General features: G+C 42.4%; 1 protein-coding gene across 2 annotated transcripts; it reads left to right on the top strand.

The window, feature by feature from the left end:
• Positions 1 to 85: 85 nt before the first annotated feature.
• On the top strand, positions 86 to 21,238 carry EXO1 (exonuclease 1). Of its 2 annotated transcripts, none has more exons than XM_028724117.2 (14): positions 86 to 256; positions 1,970 to 2,154; positions 3,959 to 4,078; positions 5,268 to 5,391; positions 6,107 to 6,244; positions 7,351 to 7,563; positions 11,202 to 11,389; positions 12,427 to 12,523; positions 13,044 to 13,263; positions 13,710 to 13,962; positions 16,299 to 16,788; positions 17,278 to 17,382; positions 19,953 to 20,146; positions 20,865 to 21,238. In XM_028724117.2, exons 2-14 carry the CDS (start codon positions 1,994 to 1,996, stop codon positions 21,013 to 21,015), a joined length of 2,454 nt encoding a protein of 817 aa, XP_028579950.2. In that variant the 5' UTR covers positions 86 to 256; positions 1,970 to 1,993; the 3' UTR covers positions 21,016 to 21,238. The 2 variants fall into 2 exon arrangements, with proteins under 2 accessions (XP_028579950.2, XP_028579951.2); XM_028724118.2 differs by lacking the exon at positions 86 to 256 and adding an exon at positions 562 to 852.
• Positions 21,239 to 27,959: the final 6,721 nt, after the last annotated feature.

The raw sequence follows: 27,959 nt of genomic DNA, 5'->3' as shown, positions 1-27,959 counted from the left end.
GTAGTCGAGAGCAGGCGCCTTCGCTTCCTCGGAGGGAGGGAGGGAAGAGAGAGCGGGAGTGCGCATGCGAGGAGGAGGAGGAGGCGGGGCCTGGAGGCTGGGAAGGCGCGCGGAGCTTGAAAATCGCCTTTACGGTTTCCCGCGCTGCGCAGCCGGCGCTCTTCTTGCTTAGTGGACGGAGCCGGTCCGGTCCGGTCCGCCGTCGCTGTCAACGGGCGCTTCCTCCTCGGTGCTGAAGGTACCGGGGCCGGAATAGGTAGGAGCTTAGCGGCGGCCGCAGAGGGGGTCGGCTGTACGTTTCTGAACGCCCCACGAGGGTCGAGTGGGCGAGCCTAATTTGTACCGTTTTCAGAGGGATACCCTGCCAGTGGGTCGTGGAGTGGGTGCGTGGGCGGAATCCAATATACTTTCCTTTTCTGAGAAAAGCAAATGCACGATCTTGGCTCTCCCACTCCGCACACAAGGGTAGTGTGTTTGTTGTTTGTTTAGGCCCCGAACAAGGATGCACAAACTTCCGAATCTACTTGCCGAATTTACTTCGATGATGATGATTATTATTATTATTATTATTAGAACCCGGAGAGCTGCCAACCGAAGCCTGGTGCAAAACACAAACACATATATACATGCAACTCTGAACCCATTGTTTTGTTCTGAGCACCAGAACTGAAGAGAGCTCACAGTCCTTTAGTATAAAAATCCACTCCTGATTACCCCAAGCATTATTCATTTCAGCAGTATATTTTTGGGGCGATGTAATCACTTCGTGTCTGCGTGGGAAATCTTTGCTGCTCAGTTGCAAATCACCCAAATCAGTCAATAGTTACCACCAGCTCACTCCTGGATTACAATGTATGTAAATAAGTTTATAGTCTCCTCTGCCCTTGCAGCTAGAAGGGATTGCTGCCTGATTCAGCTTGCTTACTTGGAAGCAAGTCCCACTGAACTTAATAGTGTGACTTGGACTGGGGGGGGGGGGGGATCCCACTATCCTGATCCAGTTAAGTGGGCTTCTTTATATTCATTGATTTCAATTAGCACATGACTTGCAGTACTGTATTTAAAAGGTGGAATCTTTTATGTGAAATTACATGGGGGAGTGGGGAGTGGAAGAATTCTGCCATCTAACCTTTATGCAAGTGCTTCCTGCCAAAACAATTGTGTTGTGAAAATGAACATGGGTTACTTGTCCTCTGCATTTTTGTGGATCAAGTTCGACATTGGATATTAACATCCTAGGATTTAGGGGCAAGGGGTTTGAACTGTCAGATTTCCAGTCACTGATTCTTTGGCAGAAGGGGTACTGCGTATGCCAACTCAGCAGCTACTAGAATCCCTTGATTCTTTCCCTGAGTTTGTTTTAATAAAAATTGCCCAATTCAGGTCAGATGGGATCTTACACATTGTATAGAACAGGGAGAGATGGAAAGATGTGGATTGGTGAACATCAGATTTTGCTTCACTGTTGTGGCTCATAACATTTATTCCAAAGACTGTTTCAAACATCACGAAATCATTAAATGAACAGCTGTTCTATATGGCACTGAGTATAGAAAATCACATGTATTTTGCAGTGTGTATGCATGTGAGGGAGCCATTGTAGATAGCAGCTTCCCAGTGTGTGTTTATGTTGCCCATATATACACAATGGAGGGGGGAGCAGTCATCATAAGCTCAACCTAACCTATCTGTACCAATGATGAAACTTGCACACTAATTTATTTATGAATGTATTTTGTATCATTTGAACGGTCCCTTGAATGAAAAACATAGGGTAACTATACAAAATTCCTGGCAGGTAACTGTAACTCTAGGATCTCTTACATTGGGGTCAGCACTGAGTATTTTAGCCATGCTCAACCGTTTCATCTCTTGGTGGCTTCATGCTGATATTTGGTTTAGTTGCAGAGTGTTGTTTTGTTTTTGTTTCTCAAGGACTGAGGTTGTATTGACTTTGTTTCCTTCCTAGTTTCCTGGATTTGACTTCGTAACAATGGGGATCCAAGGTTTGCTCCAATTTATCAAAGAGGCTGCTGAATCTGCTCATGTAAAGAAGTACAAAGGACAAGTAGTAGCTGTGGATACTTACTGCTGGCTCCACAAAGGAGCCTATGCATGTGCTGAAAAGCTAGCCAAAGGAGAACCCACAGATCAGTAAGTTTAAAGCAATTTGACGGACAGATTGGGTGTTCATGGGTTGTTGTTGTTGTTGTTATATACGTATTGTTGCTTTTATGTTGATCTTTCCTGAGACCTCCAGGTATAGGACGGTATATACTGTATTGGCCTGAATACAAGCCTCACTTTCCCCCCCAAATTCCGGCTGAGAAAAGTTAACGTGTGGCTTAATTTCGCAACCTTACAAAAAAATTGCTTTTTTATGATATCGTTGCTGAAACAGACATACGGTAAAATGGAATGGGTGTGAGTGCCTGCAGAATTTTAAGGGAGCGGCTTATATTCGGGCCAATATGGTAATTCAATAAATAAAAAAGAATCATAAAATGGGGAAATATTTCCTGTAAAAGAGTGGTGCTGAACTTTTTTGGGGGGTTGAGAACTACATTCACTCTTGACTGATACTTTCGTGGTTACATGTGGGTGAGGCCCCCATGCCCAGGAATGTATGGGACACATAGCACCCCACTCCAGCTGAAGCATGCAAATGTTGTTGCTCCTTCCCCTGCTTGATATGATGAGCTCACTATGACTGTAGGGAGCAATTGCTACCCCCATTCAGGTCGCTGGGCTAGGCAGAGTGACTTGTTATTTATTTAAAGCAATTGTTATTCCACTGCTTAGCACAAAAAAGGCTCCCCCAGTGCAGCTCATAAATGTCAGTGATAAGACAGACCATTCTACAGGACACTACAGAAAAGGGAAAGGGAAGGCTAGGGTTTTCTTGTGGCAAGCAGAAAAAAATTGCATTGGGAACTGGATCAGGCCCCCAGGCCAGGGGCTAACCTCCTGCCCTCTTTGTTATTTTATTAAATGGCACAAGGCAGTATACAGCCTATAAACACAGTACTACAATAAAAACAACTTGAAATGTCAAACAGATCAGTTAAAGCTGTTTGGCAAAGAATCTCTAATTGGAGAGTTATGTCTGAATATAGTAATACAGTTTTTAGAAGACAGTTTTGACTTGCAGTCTTTTATTTGATGTGTAATGGTCAGGGGGGAAATATATGTGGAAAATACTGCCACTAACAGATCTCGTAATCAATTAGCAACAGTTGACAAGAAAAATAGGAAAAGTACATAATGTGCTATCCAATGCATAAATTAAATTAAAAGGAATAATATTAATTTGTGGTTGTGTTTTAAGTTGCTTATGACTGCTGCAGGCTACTTAAACCCCATTTAATCAATAGAATGTAAACAGCTGGCACTCAGGATTGCAGCTAAAATGAAAGCAGTCTGAAAAATGTGGAAATCTCTGTGATCATCTTTGGCCACTGATACCCATAAGTTCATATGTAAGATGAAATTATGACTGTTCCTCTTCTATATAGGTTTAATATAATTACCATTACTGTTTTTTCAACTAAATTCACATCATTAATTTCTGTTGGCTAAGTACTGGATTAGGCATGGAATTGTTACATTTTTATCCCAGCTTTCCTCTAAAGAGCTCAAGGCAGCAAACCTGGTTCTTCCTCACCCCATCGTATCCTCACAACAATGCTGAAAGAGGCTCTGTGTCACTCAATGAGCTTCATGGCTGACTGGGGATTTGAACCTTTGTCTCGCAGTTCCTAGTCCACTGCTCTAGCCATTATGCCACATTAACTCACCTTGGATGCTGTCAAGGTATCTTAATCTTGTGGATATGTTGGAATTGCAAAGCTAAGTGTGCCTTGACTCTTTATAATTAAATTTCCCCTAGCAGTTTACATTTTAGGATTAAGGTGAACATTTCCTAACTGATATATGGCAACTGTGTTTGTTTCTACAGATATGTAGCTTATTGCATGAAGCTTGCTGACATGCTTCTGTCATTTGGGGTCAAACCCATTCTAGTATTTGATGGCTGTACCCTGCCTTCCAAAAAGCAAGTTGAAAAGTCACGACGAGAGTAAGTCTTATGCCTCCCCCCCCATTAGAAATTCAAATTGGTGATTTGCAGGATATGTGTGCTTTAAAGACAGTAGCTTCCTTATGAAAACAATTCAGATGTTATCGTAGTGAGAGCAGAATTTATAAAGCAATGCAGTGCTGAAATCTAAGCAGACATCCGTAATGCTGCAGTGTGGCATATGATCCTGTCAACAATAACATTAGCTAAATTTGCAAAACCTCTCAGTGCTGAACACATCCTACAACCATCTCAATAGCGAACACATTCAGCTTTAACAAAAGTCAACAAATAGAACTTCTACTCCTGTATCACAGACTTTCCTTCTCCCTGAAAAGCTGCTCCAGAAAGTTCCTGAACCTGCTGGAACAGGTAAATAGCATGAGGCACTGCTTTTGGAAGTGGAAATTGAACTTAACAAAGTACAGCCATACCTTGGTTTTCAAATTTAATCCATTCCGGGAGTCCGTTCGACTCCTGGAACAGCTTGAAAACCAAGGCGTGGATTCCAATTGGAAAATCATTTGAAAACCGGAACAATCACGTTTGGTTTTCAATTGTTTGGGAGCCAAAACGTTCGAGTTCAAAGGCTTCCGAGGTTCCACTGTACTTAGGCACAGTCATAGAAATCTTGCACCCTAGTTAAAACCGTGGGGTTGTATTCTAGTAACAGTTTCAGTGCAGTGAAATGCTTATGTTCCATTTCCTTCAATAGGGACTTCCTTCCTAAGGTTTACACAATATATTTTATATATTTATGCTTCTTCTTTTTACATCTGTCTTTCAAGCTCTTACATAGTAGACTCAGACACCATAGTTCAGGCATTAACAACCCTGAGGGCATAAAGTGTAAAGGGAAATGCTCCCACGGTCCCCACTCAGTCCATCCTGACCTTCCCATGCCTGGGGGGTGGGGGAGACTTCTAAGCAAGCCTTAGATCAGAAACCCTAAGAACACAGGGTTCCTGATCATCTAATCGCCCAACATAGGAAGTTGAAACACACAGCGACATTGAGTGTCTAGGTTGTGTGTGCCTCCTTCAAGGCGCTGCCCTCATGCTTTCTTTGAAATGCTCAAATAGGGTTTATGCACATGTCTCCCATGTGTATTGCAATGCTGGTGCTGTCCACCTGTTCAGTTATGGTTGTGTGACACTGAGGCGATGGGTTTGTTTTTGTTATCTTGAAGAAAACGGCAAGCAAACCTCCTGAAAGGGAAACAGCTGCTTCGTGAAGGGAAATTATCAGAAGCCAGAGAATGTTTTGCACGTAGCATTAATGTTACGCATGCTATGGCCTGCGAAGTGATTAAAGTAAGTCGCCTTTTAGCTGGTAGGTTGTTGCTGCTTTCCCATTTTATATTTATTGGCAGAATAACTGCATTTCTTATAACCCTGATGTTTGCATAATACAGGCTTTGCAGAAGGGATAGTGACTCAAAGTTTGTAGTGTTTGTTTATTCAACCATTTGTTGTAGTTAGTATCTGAGTAATAGGAGATATGTAATTATATATTATATATAAAAAATAGGAGAGAGAGATGTTTCTCCTATTTCTCATTGAAGGAGCAAACCCATGTCAGGGCTGCACCATTTCAGACTGCAGATGAGGGCTCATAATAACTGCATTGTTCCCTGTACTCTTTCCCCACCGACACCACCAAAAAATAAGTTGTATCAATTAAAGTAGCCTGGAGTCCTTCACTGTAATGCATCTCTTTTCCTTTGGGAGCAGGAATCATATTTGTATTGAGAAGCTTTCATATTATATAACCCCACAGCTGCAATCTAAAGTGTTACTGTCTGGAAACTGTTTACCAACTCAGCGATCAATGAGCCTAAATGCAGTTCTTTGTATGGAAACTTATTCCATGCAAAAATCCTAAATTCTGCACCTAGGAGAACTTCAGGTGGTCAGGAGAGGCAACTAGGACCATGCAGGGAAGAACTAGGGACTAGACCAATTGGGGAGGGAGTGTCACTTGTAAAGCACTATAATGGGGGCTTGAATTGTTTTTTTGCTCTTGCAGGCTGCCCGAGCCCGGGGAATAGATTGCATTGTTGCTCCATATGAAGCGGATGCTCAGCTTGCCTATCTTAACAAGACTGGCTTAGTTGAAGCTATAATTACAGAGGATTCTGATCTTCTTGCTTTTGGATGTAAAAAGGTAGGAAAGATCTAGCAATTCGTTTCTAAAAAGGACAGCACTAGGGCTCAGCTATACATGGAAACCCAGCCCTCTAATCCTATATTTGATTTATTTATTTTTTCTTATTATAAAGTCTTTTATTGCAGCCCTTGAGAAACGGGGGTCAGACTCTGGTGCATAAGACCTCCCCATTAAAGGCGGCAAAAGGGGGCCTTAGCAGAGAGGCTTCATTTGACGAGGTCCTTCATGTACTTCCATCCATTCTGGGTATATTCACAGGCCCTGGTGGGGGTTACGGAGAGAGCGCCGATTGTCCTCTGAACCTTTGAGTTCCAGTAGCTGCAGAGAGAGAATTCAGTCTTTGGGGCAGCCAGAAGCTTCCAGCCAAAATATTTTTCCCATTCTTCCACAGCTGGGGGGGAGCACTTCTTGGGCTTTTCAGAGGGCTCGGGCCCCCTCGTCACCCCCGCTCAGCAAACCTTGGCTGTAAACCACGTAGATGGCCCCCCCATCAGGCCGCCTTTGACCAGGAACTTGACAATGGGGAAGATGCGGGGAGCCATGACTGAGCGACGTCTCCGCGTGCGGTGCAAGGCCCCCCCCCCCTAATCCTATATGACCCAGGGCAGCTATTATTCTGTAAGTGTGCAGTGAGGCATGAAGCTCCTGCTTAAAAACCTTCCCCAGCCATGAATTTGCATGGGGACCTTAGGTCAGCATCTCTCAGTGTTGGCCTCTACTTCCTCCGTCTGGAATATATTGAGAATAATATTGGTCTCCTGAGAGGTCCTGATTGCTGAGAATAACGTAAGCGAAGGTCTTTGTGCATTCAAAAAAATGCCATATAAATGCTAAGTATTACTGACATTAGGCAGGCTGTGACCGTTGGACAGAATTTGACAATGTCTGTAAGGGGGAACAGGATTGCTGGGTTTGCAAACGTCACAGAGATGCAACAGGTATGTAATAGAAAATGCAAAGTTGCATTGCTTATTGATGAAAAATTGTAGTGTAAAATATACAAGAAGTTTATATGCTGATGACTGGGAAAGAATTCTTTGTTGGGCCACCATTTGTAGAAATAGTACAATAATACAAGGACTTGTCCGTTATTTTGTTTTAAGGTATTTCTGAAAATTGACAAGTGTGGAAACGGCTTAGAAATTGACCAGAGTCGGCTTGGAATGTGCAAACAACTTGGTGATGTGTTTACAGAAGAGAAATTCCGTTACATGTGTATTCTGTCTGGTTGTGACTACCTTCCGTCTCTTCACGGTATTGGATTAGGCAAGGCTTGCAGGCTGATAAAAATAGCCAATAACCCTGATATTATAAAGGTAAAGTTTATTGGCTCTTGAGTTAACTTTATGTTTTCCAAAAGCTCCACAGATAGTGAGGCCAACTCTGGAGAGGAGGAATTCTGGGGAAAATACTCGATTGAGTTATTATGTAGATACCTGTCAAAAGAAATTTGTTCACGTAAATTGGGAAAAAATATGTTTTGTGGACTCTTGTATGTTGCATGTTGACTAAAGCTTAACTCTTCCTTGTTACATTTACATATAGGATCTTTCCAAATGAGTCCATTTGGCTGAGATAGAAATACATTTTTTGGTTTTAATAATTGTAAATGAGCCAAGATTCGAAGCAGCCCTAGACTTTAACTATATACAAGCTTTATCATTATTAAATGATTTATCATTATTTTCATACTGGCAACTATAAAAGGCCACAGTCCAAACTCTTGTTTCAGAAATCATGCCTACTCCTCAGCTTTCCAGGATGATATTTTTTATTTTGTTTTGTTTGCTGTACTATTTGAAGAGAGGGAGAATAAAGGCAGAAAATAACATTTGGTCCAAATTTCCAGTGTACGTCACTCACTCTGAAAAGATACTTGGGACTCTGGGGAAATATCAGATCTGGGTGTGTGTTTTTTAAAAAAAGGAAGTTTGTCAAAGGTCTTAAAACATTACTCGTCTGCCCCATGCCTCTTTTCAAGAACCATTTCAGCTTTGGAGTAATAATAATAATAATAATAATTTATTATTTGTACCCTGCCCATCTGGCTGGGTTTCCCCAGCCACTCTGGGCGGCTTCCATAGAAACCAAAAACCCCACTAAAATATCATACATTAAAAACTTCCCTGAACAGGGCTGCCTTAAGATGTCTTCTGAATGTCAGGTAGTTGTTTATCGTTTTGACATCTGATGGGAGGGCATTCCACAGGGCAGGTGCCACTACCGAAAAGGCCCTCTGCCTGGTTCCCTGTAGCTTTGCTTCTCGCAATGAGGGAACCACCAGAAGGCCCTCGGCGCTGGACCTCAGCGTCCGGGCAGAACGATGGGGGTGGAGACGCTCCTTCAGGTATACTGGGCCGAGGCCATTTAGGGCTTTAAAGGTCAACACCAACACTTTGAATTGTGCTCGGAAACGTACTGGGAGCCAATGTAGGTCTTTCAAGACCGGTGTTATGTGGTCTCGGCGGCTGCCCCCAGTCACCAGTCTAGCTGCCGCATTCTGGATTAGCTGTAGTTTCCGAGTCACCTTCAAAGGTAGCCCCACGTAGAGCGCATTGCAGTAGTCCAAGCGGGAGATAACTAGAGCATGCACCACTCTGGCGAGACAGTCCGCGGGCAGGTAGGGTCTCAGCCTGCGTACCAGGTGGAGTTGGTAGACAGCTGCCCTGGATACAGAATTGACCTGCGCCTCCATGGACAGCTGTGAGTCCAAAATGACTCCCAGGCTACGCACCTGGTCCTTCAGGGGCACAGTTACCCCATTCAGGACCAGGGAGTCCTCCACACCAGCCCGCCCCCTGTCCCCCAAAAACAGTACTTCTGTCTTGTCAGGATTCAACTTCAACCCATTAGCCGCCATCCATCCTCCAACCGCCTCCAGGCACTCACACAGGACCTTCACCGCCTTCACTGGCTCTGATTTGAAAGAGAGGTAGAGCTGGGTATCATCTGCATATTGATGGACACCCATTCCAAACCCCCTGATGATCTCTCCCAGCGGCTTCATATAGATGTTAAAAAGCATGGGGGAGAGGACGGAACCCTGAGGTACCCCACAAGTGAGGGCCCAAGGGTCTGAACACTCATCTCCCACCACCACTTTCTGAACACGGCCCAGGAGGAAGGAGCGGAACCACTGTATAACAGTGCCCCCAGCTCCCAACCCCTCTAGACGGTCCAGAAGGATGTTATGGTCGATTGTATCAAAGGCCGCTGAGAGATCCAGCAGAACTAGGAAACAGCTCTCACCTTTGTCCCTAGCTCGCCGGAGATCATCAACCAGTGCGACCAAGGCAGTTTCAGTCCCATGATGAGGCCTGAACCCCGATTGGAAGGGATCCAAATGGTCCGCATCCTCCAGGCGTGCCTGGAGTTGTTCAGCAACCACACGCTCAATCACCTTGCCCAAGAATGGAAGATTTGAGACTGGGCGATAGTTGGCCATACTGGCCGGGTCTAAAGATGGTTTTTTAAGAAGCGGTTTAATGACCGCCTCTTTCAGCGGATCTGGGAATGTTCCCTCACAGAGGGAAGCATTCACCACCCCGCAGAGCCCATCGCCCAGCCCTTCCCGGCTTGCTTTTATTAGCCAGGATGGGCAAGGATCAAAAAGACAGGTGGTTGGTTTCACGCGTCCAAGCAGCCTGTCCACATCCTCGGGGGTAACGGATTGAAATTGGTTCCATGCAACTTGACCAGACAGAGCTCCAGCACTCTCCCGCCCCAGCCCTGCTCCCACGGTGGTGTCTAGCTCCTTCCGAATATGAGTGATTTTATCTGCAAAAAACTTTGCAAAATCGTTGCAGGAGATCTTGGGGTCTTTACAAGGCCCCGATGTTAAAGGTGGTTCCGTTAAATAGCGGACCACCTGAAAGAGTCTCCTGCTACTATTTTCTGCAGATGCAATAGAGGCGGCGAAGAAAGTCTTCTTCGCCGTCGCTATCGCCACTTGGTAGGCTCGACGTTGAGCTCTAACCTGTGTCCGGTCAGATTCGGAGTGAGTTTTCTGCCACCGACGCTCTAGCCGTCTCAGCGATTGTTTCATCGCCCTCAGCTCCGAAGAAAACCATGGGGCTGTCCGGGCTCCATGCAATCGGAGAGGGCGCTTCGGAGCCAGACAGTCGATAGCCCTGGTTAACTCCACATTCCAGCGGGCCACCAGGGAATAAGCTGAAAGGCCATCAACATGGGATAAAGCATCCCCTACCACTCTCTGGAAACCATTTGGATCCATTAAGTGGCGGGGGCGGACCATCCGAATTGGTCCCACCTCCCTGCAGAGGGGAAGGGTCGCGGAGAAGTCCAGTTGCACCAGGAAGTGATCTGACCATGGCACTTCTTTAGTTTCACTTTTACTTAGTATCAGATCACCCACGTCACTAGAGGTGAATACCAGATCTAAGGCATGTCCATGACTATGAGTTGGGCCCAACTTATTCAGGGACAGCCCCATGGAGGCCATGCTTTCCACGAAGTCCCGAGCGGCCCCTTGTAAGGTCGTGTTGGCATGGATGTTAAAATCCCCTAGGACAACCAAACTAGGTGTCTCCAGGAGAACATCCGCCACGACCTGAAGCAGCTCGGACAGGGAATCCTTGGTGCAGCGGGGAGGTCGGTACACCAAAAGGAATCCTGTACTGCCCCTATTGCCCAACTTCCAGAAAGTTGTACATACTAGACAATGCTTTTAGAGTGACAAAACAATGAGCATAGATCCTAATTCCGTGAATGGGTTTTTGATCCTTCCTTTTCCTGGTGCAACCGCTGAAAATCTGCTCTTGGAGTTTGAGGGAACCTTGGGAAGGATGTGAGGGTTGGCATAGGGAAGGAAGTGTTGGCGGACATTGTCCTCTCTGTTACATGAATGGGTCCAAGCAATAAATGGTCCAAGCCGTTGTGCCTGCTGTCTCGCAAGTATGCTGTGCATTGCATAACATGCCCTTTTCTCTTCCAGGTCATTCGGAAAATGGGGCAGTATTTGAAGATGAATATTTTGGTACCAGAAGAATACATACAAGGTTTTACTCGTGCTAATAATACTTTCCTCTATCAATTGGTTTTTGACCCAGTCAGGAGACAGCTTGTTCCTTTGAATGCTTACGAAGATGGTGTTGATCCAGAAACACTGCTTTATGCAGGAAAGTATCCTTTATCAAATAAAAATAATAATGTCTTTATAGTCTCTTCCTTTTCATGGGGTCTCTGGGATGCCAGGCAAAGTTAAGCACTTCTGAGGCTGTGGTCCTGTGCATACTTACTTGGAAGTAAGCCCTACAAAGCTTGAGACCTTTCGCTGCAGGGTTAAACATGCCTAAGATATGGGTATAAGTACCAACAATATCAGAGTTAAGATCATGCGTAGAAATCTTTGGAACTTATAAACTCCTTAAATTTGACTTACTGGTGCTAGCCATTGCTCCATTTGAAAAAAAAATGGGTGCCTTTAAGTATGTTTAAAATATTGAGGAATGTAATGTAGACCTTCCTCCGCATTGTTCAAGTCAATTTTGCAAGGAAAACTAGCTGTTTAATGGCTTTCTAACATTGAATAAAGTTTGATATAAGTGAGCTATTGAGTGGGCCATCTGATCTCTTGCCTAAATGTAGAAATTCTTACAAGTGGTTTTTCATTCATCCAATAGTTCTTAAAATCTCAGTTAAAAGGTCCTAAACTACCATAATTTTAAGAAGGCTTTCTAAGCTGTTTAGCGCCTCCACCATCCATTATATAAATGGTGGCTATCTTGAAATCTTCAATTATCATGGACTCTTTTACTATAAAACAGAACATAACTGTTGTTTCTAAACCAGTTCATTTCATAGATTCCGTTTAGCACCTCTTCTTTCCTTTGGGAGAATGCTAAACTTATATAAACAGTAATGCAGCTTCAAATACCTCAGGCAACTACGAAACTATTGCCTACAAGAACGACTGCTCCTACTCTTAGCACAGAGTCTTCCAGGGATAAAGTTAAGAAGAGCTAATTCTGATGTAAAGCTTTAATATCTTGGCTAAGCTGTTGTGCAAAGTGGTTAGGAGGCATTCATCCATTCAAAGAAGAAGATGTAGAATTTAGTTTTGATTATATAGAGGCTAAATCTCTTTATAAAACGCCGCTTTCAAGAAAAAAAAGCATCAATAGAAGAACTGCATTTCCCCCTTAATTTGATTAACTTAGGCACATCGGTGATAGCGCTGCTTTTCAAATAGCACTTGGAAATAAAGACATCAATACCATGGAGCAAATTGATGACTACGACCCTGATGCTCAACAGGTAGTGTTTTACTTCTAAATGCCACATCACCTTTAGAGACTTTGCGAGGAATGTGAAGTTGCATGTTGGCCTGTGGTTGCACGCTCAAAGGCAGGCATCCCCAAACTCGGCCCTCCAGCTGTTTTGGGACTACAATTCCCATCATCCCTGACCACTAGCTAGGGATGATGGGAGCTGCAGTCCCCAAAACAGCTGGAGGGCCGAGTTGGGGGACGCCTGCTCAAAGGACTGTTGCCTGGATGACCCAAAGCAGACCTAATACATCAACACTTCCTCCTCTTCCCATGGGGATAAGAGGTGTATGAGGTAACAGGAAGAGCATTGTTGCTTTCTAACCACTTGTTGGCTTGATTATGTCCCTGGATTGTTCCTCCCACACTGGCCAATGGCCAGCAGTAGATTGATGGAACAGAATTGAAGAACGATCAAATTATTTGCATCGTTTTTTACAGTCTCAAGAGAAACAGGCTCCAGTCATTCTTTCCTCTATTGTACATCTTCTTGTTTCCCTTTCCTATAGTCTATACAGCCCAGAAGTCGTGGCTGGGACGACAAAGAGCAGCCACCCAATTTAAAGAGCATTTGGAGCAGAGACTACAAACCTGGTTCCACTGCCAAGATTACATCAAATTCAGCCTCAATGTTGGAGAAACCCACAACCAGAGGCCTGGAGCGACTAGTTAACATGAAAGGGCTGAAGCATCCCAGCAAAGCGCTATTGGCAAAAAGACCAAGGCATGGTATGATAGCTAAATCTCTAAAGAGATTGTATGTGAAAAAGAAAACCTTCCTCTTATTCTAAAATATTCTCGAAGGCTTAAGACTTGAAAGTTTTCCCCTCATAACATATTTATTTTGTTTATCCCTTTCTATAAACACTTTAAAGGAATAGGATTCTTTAGCATAGAGAATCCGATCAGTTTAACAATGGTTGGTATATATTTTTAATATCCCGTTTTTGCATAGCAATCCAATTTTCTGCTGCTGCTGCAAACTAATGTATTAAAGTAATATTTGGTGACTTAACGTTTGTTTCTTCTACACTGAAAGGGAATCAAATTAAGATCAATATATCTACATTTCTTAATGGTTTTCTTCAGTTTTGAAAACTTTTTTAAAAAAATATTCCTTAGTCTTTTTCTGTTGTGACCTAATTACAATGTGTATTTTTCATATATATATTTAGAAGAGCTGTCAGAAGGTGACCTGCTAAGCCAGTATTTTTCAAACACCAAAAAACCTAAGATGGAAAGCGGTGAAGATGGTGAGTATCCTGGGTTTGTTGGTGCCGTGTCTGCGATTGCTGCTTCAGAGGACTCTTGCAGAGACAAAGAAAGTTCAAGCTCCCATCCTAGGCTTAGAAATAAATTTGCCTTCATCTTGCGGAAGAAGAATGAAGAGAGTGATGCAGTTGTTGTTGTTCCGGGGACTAGAAGCAGGTATGCTTTCTTCAAGTTCAGTATGTAAAAAGTTACATTCTTGGGGAATTTGACTCTGCAGTTTCCCTTCACTACAAAAAGTAGAAGTGGCATACTCAAAAGCAAAATATAATATAAAAATATATAATATATTCAGCACACTAGGCTACCTTCTAAAAGACCCTAGGGGACACGTCAGAGAAAGTGACACAATAAATCTAGTTGGCAAAGTCTTTGGTTCCTTTGAAAAACTATTCACATGTAAATAAGCAGTTACCTTTACATGCTCATAAATTATGTACATGTACAGTACTAGAATTTGGATTGATTTGCTTCTTCATATATCCCCCCCCCCCCCCCGAAGGGAAGCTGAACAAGGGCAGGATGAATCATAATCTGGTCAAAGCAGCCTCTGGACCAGCTTTACATATAAAATCCTCTTTTTAAAAATTGACTTAGGAGTTAACAACACAAAACAAATGTGACGTAAATTGCCCGAGGAGCAATATTAAACTGGCATCTGAAAGTAAAAGTCAAAATTAACAGTGTGCAGAAGCTTTAATCTGGTGGCCTCTTGAGACCCTTCCCAACTCAAATTAGTCAAAACACACTGTAATATCAACTGGGGAGGAGGGTGTGTCAGTAAGAGGTTGGTAGGTCAGGTGAAGGGTGGATTTCTACATCTTTGCATCACCAAAGTCCCCAGTGATTTTATATTCTCGTTCTGCATGTCCCACTCCTCCCATACAAAGCAAAATTGAATATGAAAGTTTGCTCTTGGGAAGTACTGTACATGGAAAATGATTCCTTGGTATGTATGCCTACATACATACACACACACACACACACACACACACACACACACAAAATAGATTTCAGCACATTCTAGATAAGTGCAAATCATCTGGAGAAGACATGGGAACCTCCTAGTGTTTTCAGCAAAAAAAACCTTTTCTTTAAGGTTGAGAGAGTGATTGGGGATTACTCAGCTTGCCTTTTCCCACAGCAGAGTGTTACTGCTCTCCTCAAATAGTTCTCCATATTTTATCCTCTCCTGACATTTCAAGAACTAGAGCACATTTCTGGAAGACTTTGAAGATTTCACTTAACCCAGAAACAACAAACATGCCCCAAAGTCTGCCACTTGATTATGAAAATGTGTTTTTCTTTTCCAACAATGTCAGCAGCAGCAACAAAATTACCCAGGGCTTCCGTAGTGCACGTTGTGTGCATCAGGTTCTTTGTTTGGTTATTCATTAAAATATTTGTATGCCACTATATATTCCATTCCATTCCATCATTAGTGTGATTTACAGCAATAAAACCTTAAAAACAAACTTTCCATTTGCATTTCCTCTTTTTGCACTCTTTTTGCACTGTCCATTGGTTACACATAGAATAGTGTATCCTTAGCACATAGTCTGACAGTTGTGTATTTAATTATACGAACGAAAAGTAAGAACAACGAGAGGAAATGAACGTGGCATCACAAAATGCCGGCTTGTTTTCAAGTTGCTACTGAATGGATGATGAGCCTTCTAGCACACTCATCTGCAGGAAAAAAATGTCACGCCAGTGCTTTGTGGTATATAAAATACTGCCATGTTCAGTTTCTGAAGCAGGGTATTAGTCACTGCTCTAGGATTATGCCGGTGGACTGTGCAATGAGGCTAGAAAGCAATCTCTGGCTTTCTGACTATGACATCTGTGATCTCCTATACTGTGTTCAGTGATGCCTCTAATACCTCCACTAAAAGCCCGTTCTCTTAGTATGCTCGTACAAAGGAGGTTTTAGTTATGCTGGCACTATTAGGTGGAGAGTCTTATTGGTCCATCAGTGTTGGTCTTCTGCCAGCTCCTGAAGAAACACCTGTTTAGGCAAGCATTCCCCACCCCCCAACCAAACATGTGATTTTACCGTTTTCACTGTTTTAATTATATTTTTAATTAAGGATGCTTTAATGTTTTGTGTACTTGAATTATCTGTTGACTTTATAGCTGTAAACTGCTTAGAAGCCATTTTGGCATATGAGTGGTATATAAATTAGTAAATAATAATTACTGCCGCTACATTTTGCAACACAATCAGTTGAGTACCTATCCTCTTAAGAGCTGTGAGAAGCGTAGGCCTATCTGTTTGGTATAATTTATTAACGTCCAAGTTCCTCCTTGTTTTACTTAGCAAGTGTCCATAATAACAAACGAATAGTATCAGTGACACCTTAACAAATATTCCTAGTCGCTTCCTTTTGGTGGATTTGTGCTGTTTTAAATTGCAAAGAGTCCTTCATGCTTGCAGCCATTTCGCTTTATCCCTCCTTCCCATTTATTACCTCTGTTCTTCCAATGCATGTTAGGTTCTTCTGCAAAGCGATGGATCAGCCTGAGAATACATCAAAGGATGAAATCCATGAATCACCGCAGGGCAGTGAAGTGGATTCTCAGATTGTGGAAGCAGGAAATACAGTAACAGAGGATCTTGGTCCTTCCTCTTCAGAGAGTGGAAAAACTAGAACTGCCTTGCTGTCACCCAGGACAACACAGACAAGCTGTTTCAACTGGACTCGAAGCTTTGCAGATAGGCCTGGGACACCCAGTCCATTGCAAAGTATAGCATTGCTACAGCAGTTTCGCCGACGCACACCCAGCAAAGTCACACCCCAGAGTTGTGAGGTGTCTGGATCGCAAACGCTAAACACCACGGCAAGTAAAGAGTCGGATGAAGAGTCTTCCCCTTTGAAAGAACTGCAGCGCTCATCAGAACAGGAGCTTGACAGAGTGTCGCAAAATAGCCTGGGCACTTCGGAATATTCATGGATGACCAAGAAAAAGGCTCCTTCTGGCAGAGTAAGATCATTACCCTGTGCTTCAGTTAAGCAGTTAATTAAATTGCCACTTGCATCTCAAGGGAATAGTCTACAGCTCTTATTTATTCCAATACATCTGGTTCTCCACTGTAAAATGAGTTCTGCCGAAACTCTTGGTCCCCCTGCCGGTCCGTCTGGCTGTTGTTATCAACCAGTGTGTCTAGCCCTATGTACCCCACCCCCATGTGGTTGGATTTCTTCTTTCATTAACCTCAGCCAACAGGGCCACTAATAAGGATAATGGGAGTTGTAGCCCAGCTCTACTGTAAACCAAAATACTGATTTTACTTTACTAAGAAAGACAAGAGCAACTTACATTTATTATTTTATCTTTGCCATTGGGACATATCTTCAGTCACTTAACTTTTAAAAACAAGCATGAAATTCTCTGTTTAGATTATGATATACAAGCCAACGTTAAATTATATATAAAATAACACTTGCCTTTTTCGCTTTTTTTGTACCATAGGAACCTGACTGCAGTCCGGAATCAAAATGTAATTTGAATTCCCAAATCTTTCAGTTCTGTGACTCATTGTGTACTGAAAATAAGGATATGGAGTTCAATAGCAAGGTATGTCTTTTTTTTCCTCTTTAGTTTTTTATGTTCAATTTTTCTGTTCTTTTCTTTTTTGGTATGTAAACACATACCTGTGCATTGAAATGCAGCGGGAGCACAGCGGAAGAGATGAAACATCACCCCCTGCCCCCCCATCTCTGTTGGCTCCTTTAAGAATAGCACATGTTGGAGATCATCACATCCAAGCTCTAAGAAATCTGATTGTCATATCTGTCGCTTGGCACTTTTGAGGAACTGTCTGCTGGCTATATTATTTATTAATGCCTTGGAAAGTTTTATCCTATCTGACTCTGGTTTATATATTTCAAAATAAACAGTATCAATTTATAGGTGTGTAAATTATTGCTGTTGCCTATTTTCATAATACATTTTTAATTGTTAGATTTTATTATACTAATTGTTTGGATTGCCAGGTTATGTCTTGAAATGAATATTTATTAGGCTATTTGTTGTAAAGATGCAATGGTATATATTTTGCTGTTGTGTTGTGAACCACTTTGGGCATATTTTTGTGGAAAAGTGGCATTCAAATAGAAATACAGTGGTACCTTGGGTTACATACGCTTCAGGTTACAGACTCTGCTAACCCAGAAATATAACCTCGGGTTAAGAACTTTGCTTCAGGATGAGAACAGAAATCGTGCAGCAGCAGCACAGCAGCAGCGGGAGGCCCCATTAGCTAAAGTGGTGCTTCAAGTTAAAAACAGTTTCAGGTTAAGTACAGACCTCCAGAACGAATTAAGTTCTTAACCCGAGGTACCACTGTAATGAGTCTTACGGGTAAGACCTGGATTGTAAATTTTTAGAACTAGGGACCTCGTCTGACATTTATTTTATCTGCACATATTTCCTATTGTGACTGTTACAGATCAGAGACTATCCCCGATCTTATTTCTTTTCACACCCTGTGATGTAAATCAGGCTAAGAGTTTACTCAAGGATGCTGTTTGGATTGTCAGATTATGCCTTGAAAAGAATAGTTATTAGACTATTCGTTGTAATGATGCATTGATGTGTATTTTTGCCCACACGTTCGAATAAGCCAGTCACACATAATGTATAAAATTGTGGAACTGTGGTTTGCTCTAACCAAAATTAAGATGAACGAGAATGAAACTGTGGTTTTCAGATCCTTGGTTATTCACTAACCTGAGAGTTGCTGCAGTGTAGTAGTTAAGAGACTGAGCTGGGAATCGGGAAGTCCCTGATTCAAATCTAGCCTCTGTCATGATTTAACGGGGGGGGGGGGGGCGTTAGACAAGCCACTCTCACTCAGTCTTGTAAGGTAAGTCGCTGACATCGTCCCTCCCCACTGAAAAATCTGCAATATTGTGGGGGGTGGGGGATAATAATATCAACTTACCTTACAAGGTTGTTGTAAGGATTGCAACTAAATAATGCATGTGAAGTTATTTGGACACTTAATATATTAATTAAAATTATTCTCTTGTGCATGAAGGAGGAAGGGATGGGGAATACAGTGGTACCTCAGGTTACAGACGCTTCAGGTTACAGCCTCTGCTAAGGGTTAAGAACTTTGCTTCAGGATGAGAACAGAAATTGTGCGGCAGTGGCAGCAGGAGGCCCCATTAGCTAAAGAGGTACCTCAGGTTAAGAACAGTTTCAGGTTACGAATGGACCTCCAGAACGAGTTAAGTTCTTAACCCGAGGTACCTCTGTACTAGCCTGAGCGGCTGCAGCTCATTTCCAGTAATCTAAACCCTGGCTGAGTTGTTGGATTCTCCAGTTTCTCTAGTATGGCTCCCTCATTGCATCAGTCATCTTTCTATTTCTTTTGGGAAGACAATATAGGCTGTGGATTCCCTGGTTAATGATAGGCTTGAACTGAGAACAAATTCTGCAGTGGTTCTTTGTGGTGCAGATGGAATTTCATTACTGGCAATGACGCCAAAAAGCTCTGAGAAACACCCTTCATAATAAAGAAGGCATGGGAAAGATTGTACTGGTTGATGTAAACATCTCTGGATTTTTTATGTAATTGATTGCTTAAAGGAGAAGCTTCTGTACAGGTCTAATGAGCATCCTCATGACTAGTGTTTACTAGCAGGTCATATATATATATATATATATATATATATATATATATATATATATAAATATATGAGAACTTCTTTATAAAACATGTTACTAAGACTCTAAATAGCATTCTGTATTCTTCAGAATTATAGTGACCTCTTGTGGTTAGTGACTTCACTGTGTGGGGACGGATTCCTTTTCCTAAAAGTGTGTATAGACATGCTTGCACAAAATGCTTTCTTAGGGATGGGCGCACAACCCCAGAGTCTGTCAAGACTGGCCCGTACGGGCAGGGGTACCTTTACCTTTACCTTTTTATATATAAATGCACACAGAGAGAGCTATTTAGAAACGGACAAGTTTTTGTTGGTAAAAAGATCATTTGGGAGAGAGGGGTCAGAATATAATGAAGCTCTAGATTGAGTTTTTGAACGAATTGCACTTGTTGGTGGTGCAATGTGATCATTTTACTGACAAATCATAAGGACTTTAATGGAACAGCAGCTGCTATTTCTCTCCATCTCCAGGTTCCTGGATTACTTAAAGCCAGTTCTGCGAAATCCCACGCTGTGACAGAACACAAGAGATTGCTGCCTGCCAAAGTTAGTGGTCTGAGCAAGAAAACAGCCAGTGCAAAGAAGAAAAAACATCACAATGCTGAAAATAAGGCAGGGTTGCAGGTGACAATTAATGAACTTTGGAGGACCTTCCAGTTTAAAAGGTGAATGCTTTTCCTATATCTCAATACGACAGTTTCCTTCTACTAGATCTTCATCAACTTTATTTAAATATTGCATACTGATGAAGATGATATATGACCGCTAAGCACTTTGTTAGCTTTTGTAAACTGCTTTGTAATAGGATCTCAATCAAGTGTTACATAAAAGTTGTGAAATAAATAATTTAAAAGTGTCTTTCTGGCAAAATATTAGCTGTTGCAGCTCTTGAAGTAGGCATGTTGGCATCATCAGACCGCTGAGATTCATAAAGGCTACCTAGACTAGTTCAGACTGCCCAGAGTGGCTGGGTGGTATATAAATAATAAAACTAGTGTTAGTATTAGCTGAAGGAGGAAGATTGAACAAGAATGTTATCAAATAGACCTCATTCTCATTCCTCTTCACCTAAGTCAAGGAGTAGATCTTTGGGATTTTCCTCCTACTTAGCATATTCTAGCTGGGTAGAAATAAACATTTTCTAGGAAGCAGACTTTGATCTTCTCTGGTTGTAGAATATGTCTCGTAAATAATTTTTAAACCAAGTATAAAAAAAATTAATGGACATTTGGGCAGATTTTAAATCACTTGCAGCTCCTGTCAGAATGTCCTATCAGAGGCTCACAATGCTATAAATACACTTTGAACTAGATAAATAGGTACTGTCTGTAAGCACTGTTAGTTAGTACTTCTGGGCACTAACAGTTTGCTTTCATTTTGCAGGGATTCTGAAAGGCTACCGTCCTGTAGAAAACCAGAGCCACTGTCTCCAATCAAAGATAACCAAGATAACATCCAGCTCACTCCAGAGACAGACGATGACACTTTAAATAAACTTGAATTCAGTCATGTACAGCGGAAAATCTTTAAATGAACTGATCTTGCAGATATGAGCAAAACTATAGCCATTGACCAACGTAATGTCCAGGCCAATTTGCTTCTGGACACACAAATCAAAATGAACATTTGTATATATTTGGATGTGAGCTGTATATTTTAGTCTTATCAGAGATCTTGTCCACTTCTGTTTTGAAAGAAGTAAAATGAACTACAATGTTTATATTTGCTTTAATAAAATAAATTTGGCTACAAATCTATTGCTGGACAAGATTTATCTATCCAGTATAAAAATAAAAGCCAAATGCTATTAGAGAACAAGCTCAAAAGGAAAGTGAGCTTGGGGGGGGGGGTTAAAAAGTTGTGGCTATTGGTTCTTTGGTAAATATACCACTTCTAGATGGCCCAGGAAAGGGGGGAAAGCTTAAGGGAAAGTAAGTGTAAAAGATTTGTTGTGTCCTAAGGTTCTCGAAGCTACAAACATGAGCCTGACCAAACTGCGGGAGGCGGTGGAAGACAGGAGTGCCTGGCGTGCTCTGGTCCATGGGGTCACGAAGAGTCGGACACGACTAAACGACTAAACAACAACAAAGGTTAACGGAAATTGTAGATCACAATAATTTATCTGAAAGCCCATTTTGATCCAAAGGGCCACATACAGCAGTAGGGCTTTTGAACGTCGACCCCCTGTCATTTTTGTTGAGAAGCACACCCCCAGGTTGCAGAAGGAAGCCGCTGCTATAAAACATGCTTGCTTGCAGAAGCAGCTTCTTGAGCTTATGGAGAGAAGCAACTCATGGTAGAGGCTGGTCCATCAACCTCAGTCTTCTGCCCTTAACTGGTTCCTTCACCCGCCTGCCAGGGGGGTGGCATTGCCCGTCTGCTGCCTCCTCAGTCTCCTTTTGTACCCAGGGGTATGCTTCAGTACAACTAATGTTGGAAACACTTGTTTTTTTTATAATATACTGTATTTTATGAAGGGGGGGCCTCTAGCTGGTGGGCCAAAAACAGCCCTCCAGGCCATTCTTTTTGGCGATCAGGACCCTCCCCAGGCAAAGCAACTCACCAGCCATGCCCCACACCCTTCTCAAGTGCCTGCTTAGGCTATTTCCTTGAACCCTGATTATACTTCTTGCTTAACTTGTTTAGGGAAGTTTTTAATATTTAATGCTGTATTGTTTTTAACACTCGATTGGGAGCTACCCAGAGTGGCTGGGGAAACTCAGCCAGATGGGCGGGGTATAAATAATAAATTATTTTTTATTATTATTTATTATTATTATTAACTTGGTGCAAAGAAGGCTGGATGAGAGTCACATTTGTCACTCCAATACCTTTTTGCCTCTTGCCTCCCCTCTACCCTCTGAGATCTTGGGGTGAAGGGTGGTATACAAGGTTAATAAATAATAATGTAGCCCCTGGGATGCTGGGCACAATCTCTGAATTGGCATCTTAAGAACAACTTGCAGAATCCATGAATAGGCCATATTAGAGCTGGTGCACTTGTTATCTTTTTTTAATGAGAGAATGGATGGACTAAAACTCACTGCTGCTTTTGGCTTCTGGAAACTGGAGAAGGTTCTCTTCCTCCAGAATAAAAAAGAGCAGGCAGGGAAGTTCACTCCAGGTTTATCCATGTGAGTAAGAACAGTCTTGGACGATCCGTGGCTGTTGGTGCAAAGGAATCGCTGCCTTTTCACCCTGGCCAGTTCCCCCATTTAAGGCTCTTCTTAATACCACAAGTCGGACCTACACTGCATGCCACATTTTGATGTATCATCACTTTCTAAAAGGAGTGCTCTTGTTCATGGAGCCAGCCAGTCATGCCTGCCTTCAGGACACTCCATTCCCTCTCCCTTTCCTTTTCTGTTTTTATTTTCTAACTAACTCGCAGCATTCTGTAGCTTTGGAGTACAGTGGTACCTTGGGTTAATTCATTCTGGAGGTCCGTTGTTAACCTGAAACTGTTCTTAACCTGAAGCTCCACTTTAGCTAATGGGGCCTCCTGCTGCCGCCGCCGCGCGATTTCTTTTCTCATCCTGAAGCAAAGTGTATGTAACCTGAAGGTGTATGTAACCTGAAGCGTATGTAACCTGAGGTACCACTCTATGTATGTAACCTGAAGCGTATGTAACCTGAGGTACCACTCTACTCATCCTGTAACCTGAAGTGTATGTAACCTGAAGCGTATGTAACCTGAGGTACCACTCCACTCATTCAAGCTTGGGGTGGGGTTGCAGCCTGACCTGGTATGTTTTAAAAGCTTTTTGTACTTCTGCTCTCCAAGCCTTTTGATACATCCCTCTTGTTTAAGTGGTTCTGGTCCTATCGGCATTCACCACCTGAGTTTGCTTTTAGAGAAAGTGATGTTTTGCATAGAAATAATTTTGTTTAGGGACGCGGGTGGCGCTGTGGGTTAAAGCCTCAGCGCCTAGGGCTTGCCGATCGAAAGGTCGGCGGTTCGAATCCCCGCGGCGGGGTGCGCTCCCGTTGTTCGGTCCCAGCGCCTGCCAACCTAGCAGTTCGAAAGCACCCCCGGGTGCAAGTAGATAAATAGGGACCGCTTACTGGCGGGAAGGTAAACGGCGTTTCCGTGTGCTACTCTGGCTCGCCAGATGCAGCTTGTCACGCTGGCCACGTGACCCGGAAGTGTCTCCGGACAGCGCTGGCCCTCGGCCTCTTAAGTGAGATGGGCGCACAACCCTAGAGTCTGTCAAGACTGGCCCGTACGGGCAGGGGTACCTTTACCTTTTTAATTTTGTTTAAAGTGTGTTTCCTGTTTTTCATTTGTGAGAGTTTCTGCTTCTTTTGGTGGTTCTGTTCTGGCTGCACACAAAAGTTGTCAGAAGTCCTGTAATGGTTAACCATTTGGACTGAAGCCCAAACTGCTTTGGTCCAAACCACTCAGGTGCCAAAAACCTGTTCTCATCCTCCCTGTCTTGGACTGCATGATGGCAGATGCAAATGGTGGAACTACAGTTTCCTGCTTTTTGTGTGTAACATGTACATTTCCCATATTTACACAGCTGGAGACAGTAAATCCTATGCAAGTCTCGCTCTCGCTCTCTTTTACCAACTACTTGCCAAATGTTATTTACAAGAAATAATAAGCAAAAGTGAAGTGTGAATATGAATTTCCTGTTTCTTCCCTTTATCATATATTTAGATGAACTAAAATAGCCATTACTGATGGAAGCTCCAACACACACCCCACTTTTACTTAAAAAATAATAATCACACATTTCTCACATAGTCTAGTTTGGCCAATAAAGAATATGTAACTTGGAGTATTATTGATCTTTTGTCCAAGGAGCAAGATGTTGGTGGAAGTATTTAATGTGTGCTCTGGTATACTGCTAGATCTGAAAAGGGCAGCTGCCTTGGAGGACATTCAGTCAAGCAAACCTCTTAATTTGAATTGCTATCATTCTTTCCTTACAGTCCATCCATCCCTCATTTGTACGCATGCATTGGTTTTCTAAATTACCACAGTAAGTTTGCTTTATTCACAGAATCTGATGGAGAAGACCTTAAGAGATCGTGCAGTTCACCCATTTGTAATCAATGCAGGATCCGCAGTACGGAAAACAGATAGTTGGCCTGAATGGGTCATCGGCCTGATTCAGCAGCCTATTCTCATGTTCTTATGAGTTATCATTTCAAATATTTCAGTGGTTTTAAGGCAGTGGGGTGGGGGGAGAGAACCAAGTAATCTGTCTTGAGTTTCTTGGAGGAAGAGTAGACTAAAGTTGGCATCTGTCCTGTCTCGGGAGACAATGGAGGAGTGTGCCTTTGTGGATGAAGTCAAACTGTTGGAAGGCTGCTGTGGCTGTAGAGACTGATACAGGAGAGACATGTTTTATTGCAGCGGGGGCAGATGCTTCTCTCTGCACTCCTCCCAGCGGTCATTCCTCCTCTGGTCACTGCTATGGATGGACAACCAGACTCTGTTTCCAGGCACTGTGGTCATCTGCAAGAGATTCCCACACGGTGCGGTTGATATTGCCAGCCTTTGTGTCATGTTTGCAGACATATTTGTAAAACACAGTTGGTTTGCCACTGGGCCTGGTGCCTCAAGCCAGCTCCCCGTAATACTAATACTACTAATAATTGTATTCTATGTTGTCTTTAAAAAGAATTTAATTGGTTTTACATAGTATGCTTCTACTGAAGAATTATTAAGTTCTTCAAAACGTCAGCTTTGCACCAAGCAAAAATCCAGTTCCCTCATTGTGGGTATGTGGCTTAGAATTTTTTAGTCCAAGGCTGAGGTAATGTTACTGCAGGCCTGGCACTTCTAAAGAATGACCACTTTCCAAAGATTGTTGCAGTTGCTAAGCAACCAGCAGATTGCCTAATGGCTCCCAAACTTAATCACAGCTCAGCTGGAGTGTGTTGTGTCTAATATCATGTGGGATGTTCAAGACTTCAAAACACAAATTAATATTTGTGTTGGATTAGAAAGCAAGTTCACAGAGGTCAGCTGCAATGAACACATCCATCTTTTCACTCAGCTATAAACATGATTTAATTTCAGGGGGTGCTGTGGTTTGTTGCTGAATTGCTTTTGGTTTCCTGTGTCTGACATACGGTCTACCAATATTATGCGTCTCCCAAGATCAGAATGACACAGAACCACATTAATGTCTGTGGAATGGGTAAAGGGGTATACAGAAAAGAAAAACTGGCCTAAATACCTTAATACAGAATCAGCAATGTCTTCTTCCTGGCTATTTTTATTTATCTTTTGATAAATATTCATTTGATACATATTTATATCCCACTGTTCCAATGCAAACACATTACATGGGAGTGTAGAGCAATTAAATATTGTGGCAAAAGTTCAAAACAGATGATATGGAATAAAGGCTGTTTCGGGAAGCAAAACAAAATCCCACTCATAAAACCTTTACTGCCTCCCATGGCAGGACTGCCAGAATACAAAAATCAAATGGGGAAAGAAACCAAGAAAGAGGTCCAAGCAAACTTCATGAGGCAAGATGTTCCAACCATAGATGGGACACAAGCCATATTTACATGTTATAAATACATGTGGGATGGGTTTGGAGGCTTAGCAGAAAGAAACGCATTCTCATTAGCTTCCAACTTGTGAAAAGTAACTGCCTGAAGAAGGGAGGCCTTTGTACTCAGCAATCCCACCCACCATTGAACCCAACGGCTTTTGACTATACAATGGTGCCCCGCAAGACGAATGCCTCGCAAGACGGAAAACCCGCTAGACGAAAGGGTTTTCCGTTTGCGATGCGCTTCGCAAGACGAATTTCCCTATGGGCTTGCTTCGCAAGACGGGAATGTCTTGCGAGTCTCACCATTTCCCCCCCGCTTCCCCCCTTTTTTCTATGCCGCTAAGCCGCTAATAGCCTTTTAGCAGCTCAGCCGCTAAGCCTTTAATAGCCGCTAAACCGCTAATAGCGCTAATCCGCTTAGCCGCTAATGGGGTTGCTTCGCAAGACGAAAAAACCGCTAGACGAAGAGAATCGTGGAACGGATTCTTTTCGTCTTGCGAGGCACCACTGTACGCGATTTTGGCTTTAGGCGAAATCCCCAGAATGCAACACAACACACACAGCACGTAAGTTACAAGCTTGCTGTCATCAGCAAGGCGTGGAATTCTGCCTGGAAACAAACTGGCAAACAGTGCAGATATCACACGATAGGTGTGATATCGCCACAGATTGTGAGTAGCCATAACACTGTGCTACTCTGTCTCACTTTAACAACTCGTCAGCTCCCTCAGTTGGGAAGGTGCGTAGAAAGGCAAAAGAGTCTTGCCTTCCCCTCCCGCAGTCAATTCCAGCTGTGTCTCCCAGGCCAGGGCTTTAAGACAAGCAGAGCAACTGGGAAGAGAGAAGAGTTTAGGGGGCGGGAAAACTTTTAATAATTTTATAGGTTTGTGACCTTATTCCTCAGTTTGATATTTTTACATGGTTTTAATGTATTGTAATTTTGCTGTTATTTTTACTTATAATGTAGTAATGATTTAGCAATGAATTGTCGATAGTGCATTTCTGTCTATTATTTGTTGATAATTTGAGAGTTGATTTTATTGTATAATGGATTATTGAATATTACTTTATTTGATATACTGTAAATTGGTTATTTTAAGCCACAATTTTTATTATGATTTGTATCGGTTTGGATTGTCAGGCACGCAATCTTGTATATTTTGTTGTTTTTTGATGTTGTAAGCCACCTTGTGTATAGCAATGTAGAATATATGGTATACAAATTAAAAATGAAGCAAAATTGAAAAACTCCCATGCAACAGGGAGTTACTAACATTGTTGCTGCTGTGGTCTGGACCAACTGATGCTTCTGAAATCTCTTAAACGGAAGCCCCCCATATAGACCATCTTGCAATAATCCAATTTGTACATAACTAATGCATGTGTCACCATTGTTTAGAAACATTATCACCATGTAGACAAGCTTTTGAAGATCATGCCACACAAGTATTAATAGACTTGCAGTCGTGCTTTAGTTTCCACTGCCAGGTTGTTCAGGTGGTATCACAAATAACAAACCCATCAGCTGTAAACAATGGAATAGTACTAGACAAGTTTTTGAGAACTGGAGAGAGATTAGATATCTATCTGCGTGTGTTGCTCATAAACCTGCTATATAAGCAGTTACCATGTAAAATATTAACAGCTTCATATACCTCAGCAAAGATAATCTTATTCCTTGCTTTAGATTTTTTTAAAAAACATTCCTTGACCAATTCTCCTGGGTTTACGGCATCGTTAAGGGGCAACGAGGTGTAATCTATGTTGCACTCTTAAATGTATTTTTGCTTTGCCTCTAAAACACCTTCCATTCTCATTAGGGAGCAAAGCCTTTCATAAAAGTCAACATGGAATCTACGTGCCTAAGGGCAAATTTATGCAGTGACAGAAACATTTGCTTAGGAGTAAGTCTTGCTAAAATCCATGAGACTGCTTCTGAGCAAATGTGTTCAGA

Source organism: Podarcis muralis, chromosome 3 (genome assembly GCF_964188315.1).
Source record: "Podarcis muralis chromosome 3, rPodMur119.hap1.1, whole genome shotgun sequence".
In the NCBI taxonomy this organism is placed as follows: domain Eukaryota; kingdom Metazoa; phylum Chordata; class Lepidosauria; order Squamata; family Lacertidae; genus Podarcis; species Podarcis muralis.
The sequence above is the reverse complement of the archived record's forward strand: the minus strand, read 5'-3'. Positions and strand labels throughout refer to the sequence as shown.

Excerpts from the sequence above, each read along its gene's own strand:
- EXO1 (XM_028724117.2), top strand. The coding sequence starts at position 1,994 with ATGGGGATCCAAGGTTTGCTCCAATTTATCAAAGAGGCTGCTGAATCT. Across the intron at positions 6,245-7,350 it reads TTGCTTTTGGATGTAAAAAG|GTATTTCTGAAAATTGACAA; the intron begins GTAGGAAAGATC and ends TTTTGTTTTAAG. Across the intron at positions 13,963-16,298 it reads GTTCCGGGGACTAGAAGCAG|GTTCTTCTGCAAAGCGATGG; the intron begins GTATGCTTTCTT and ends AATGCATGTTAG.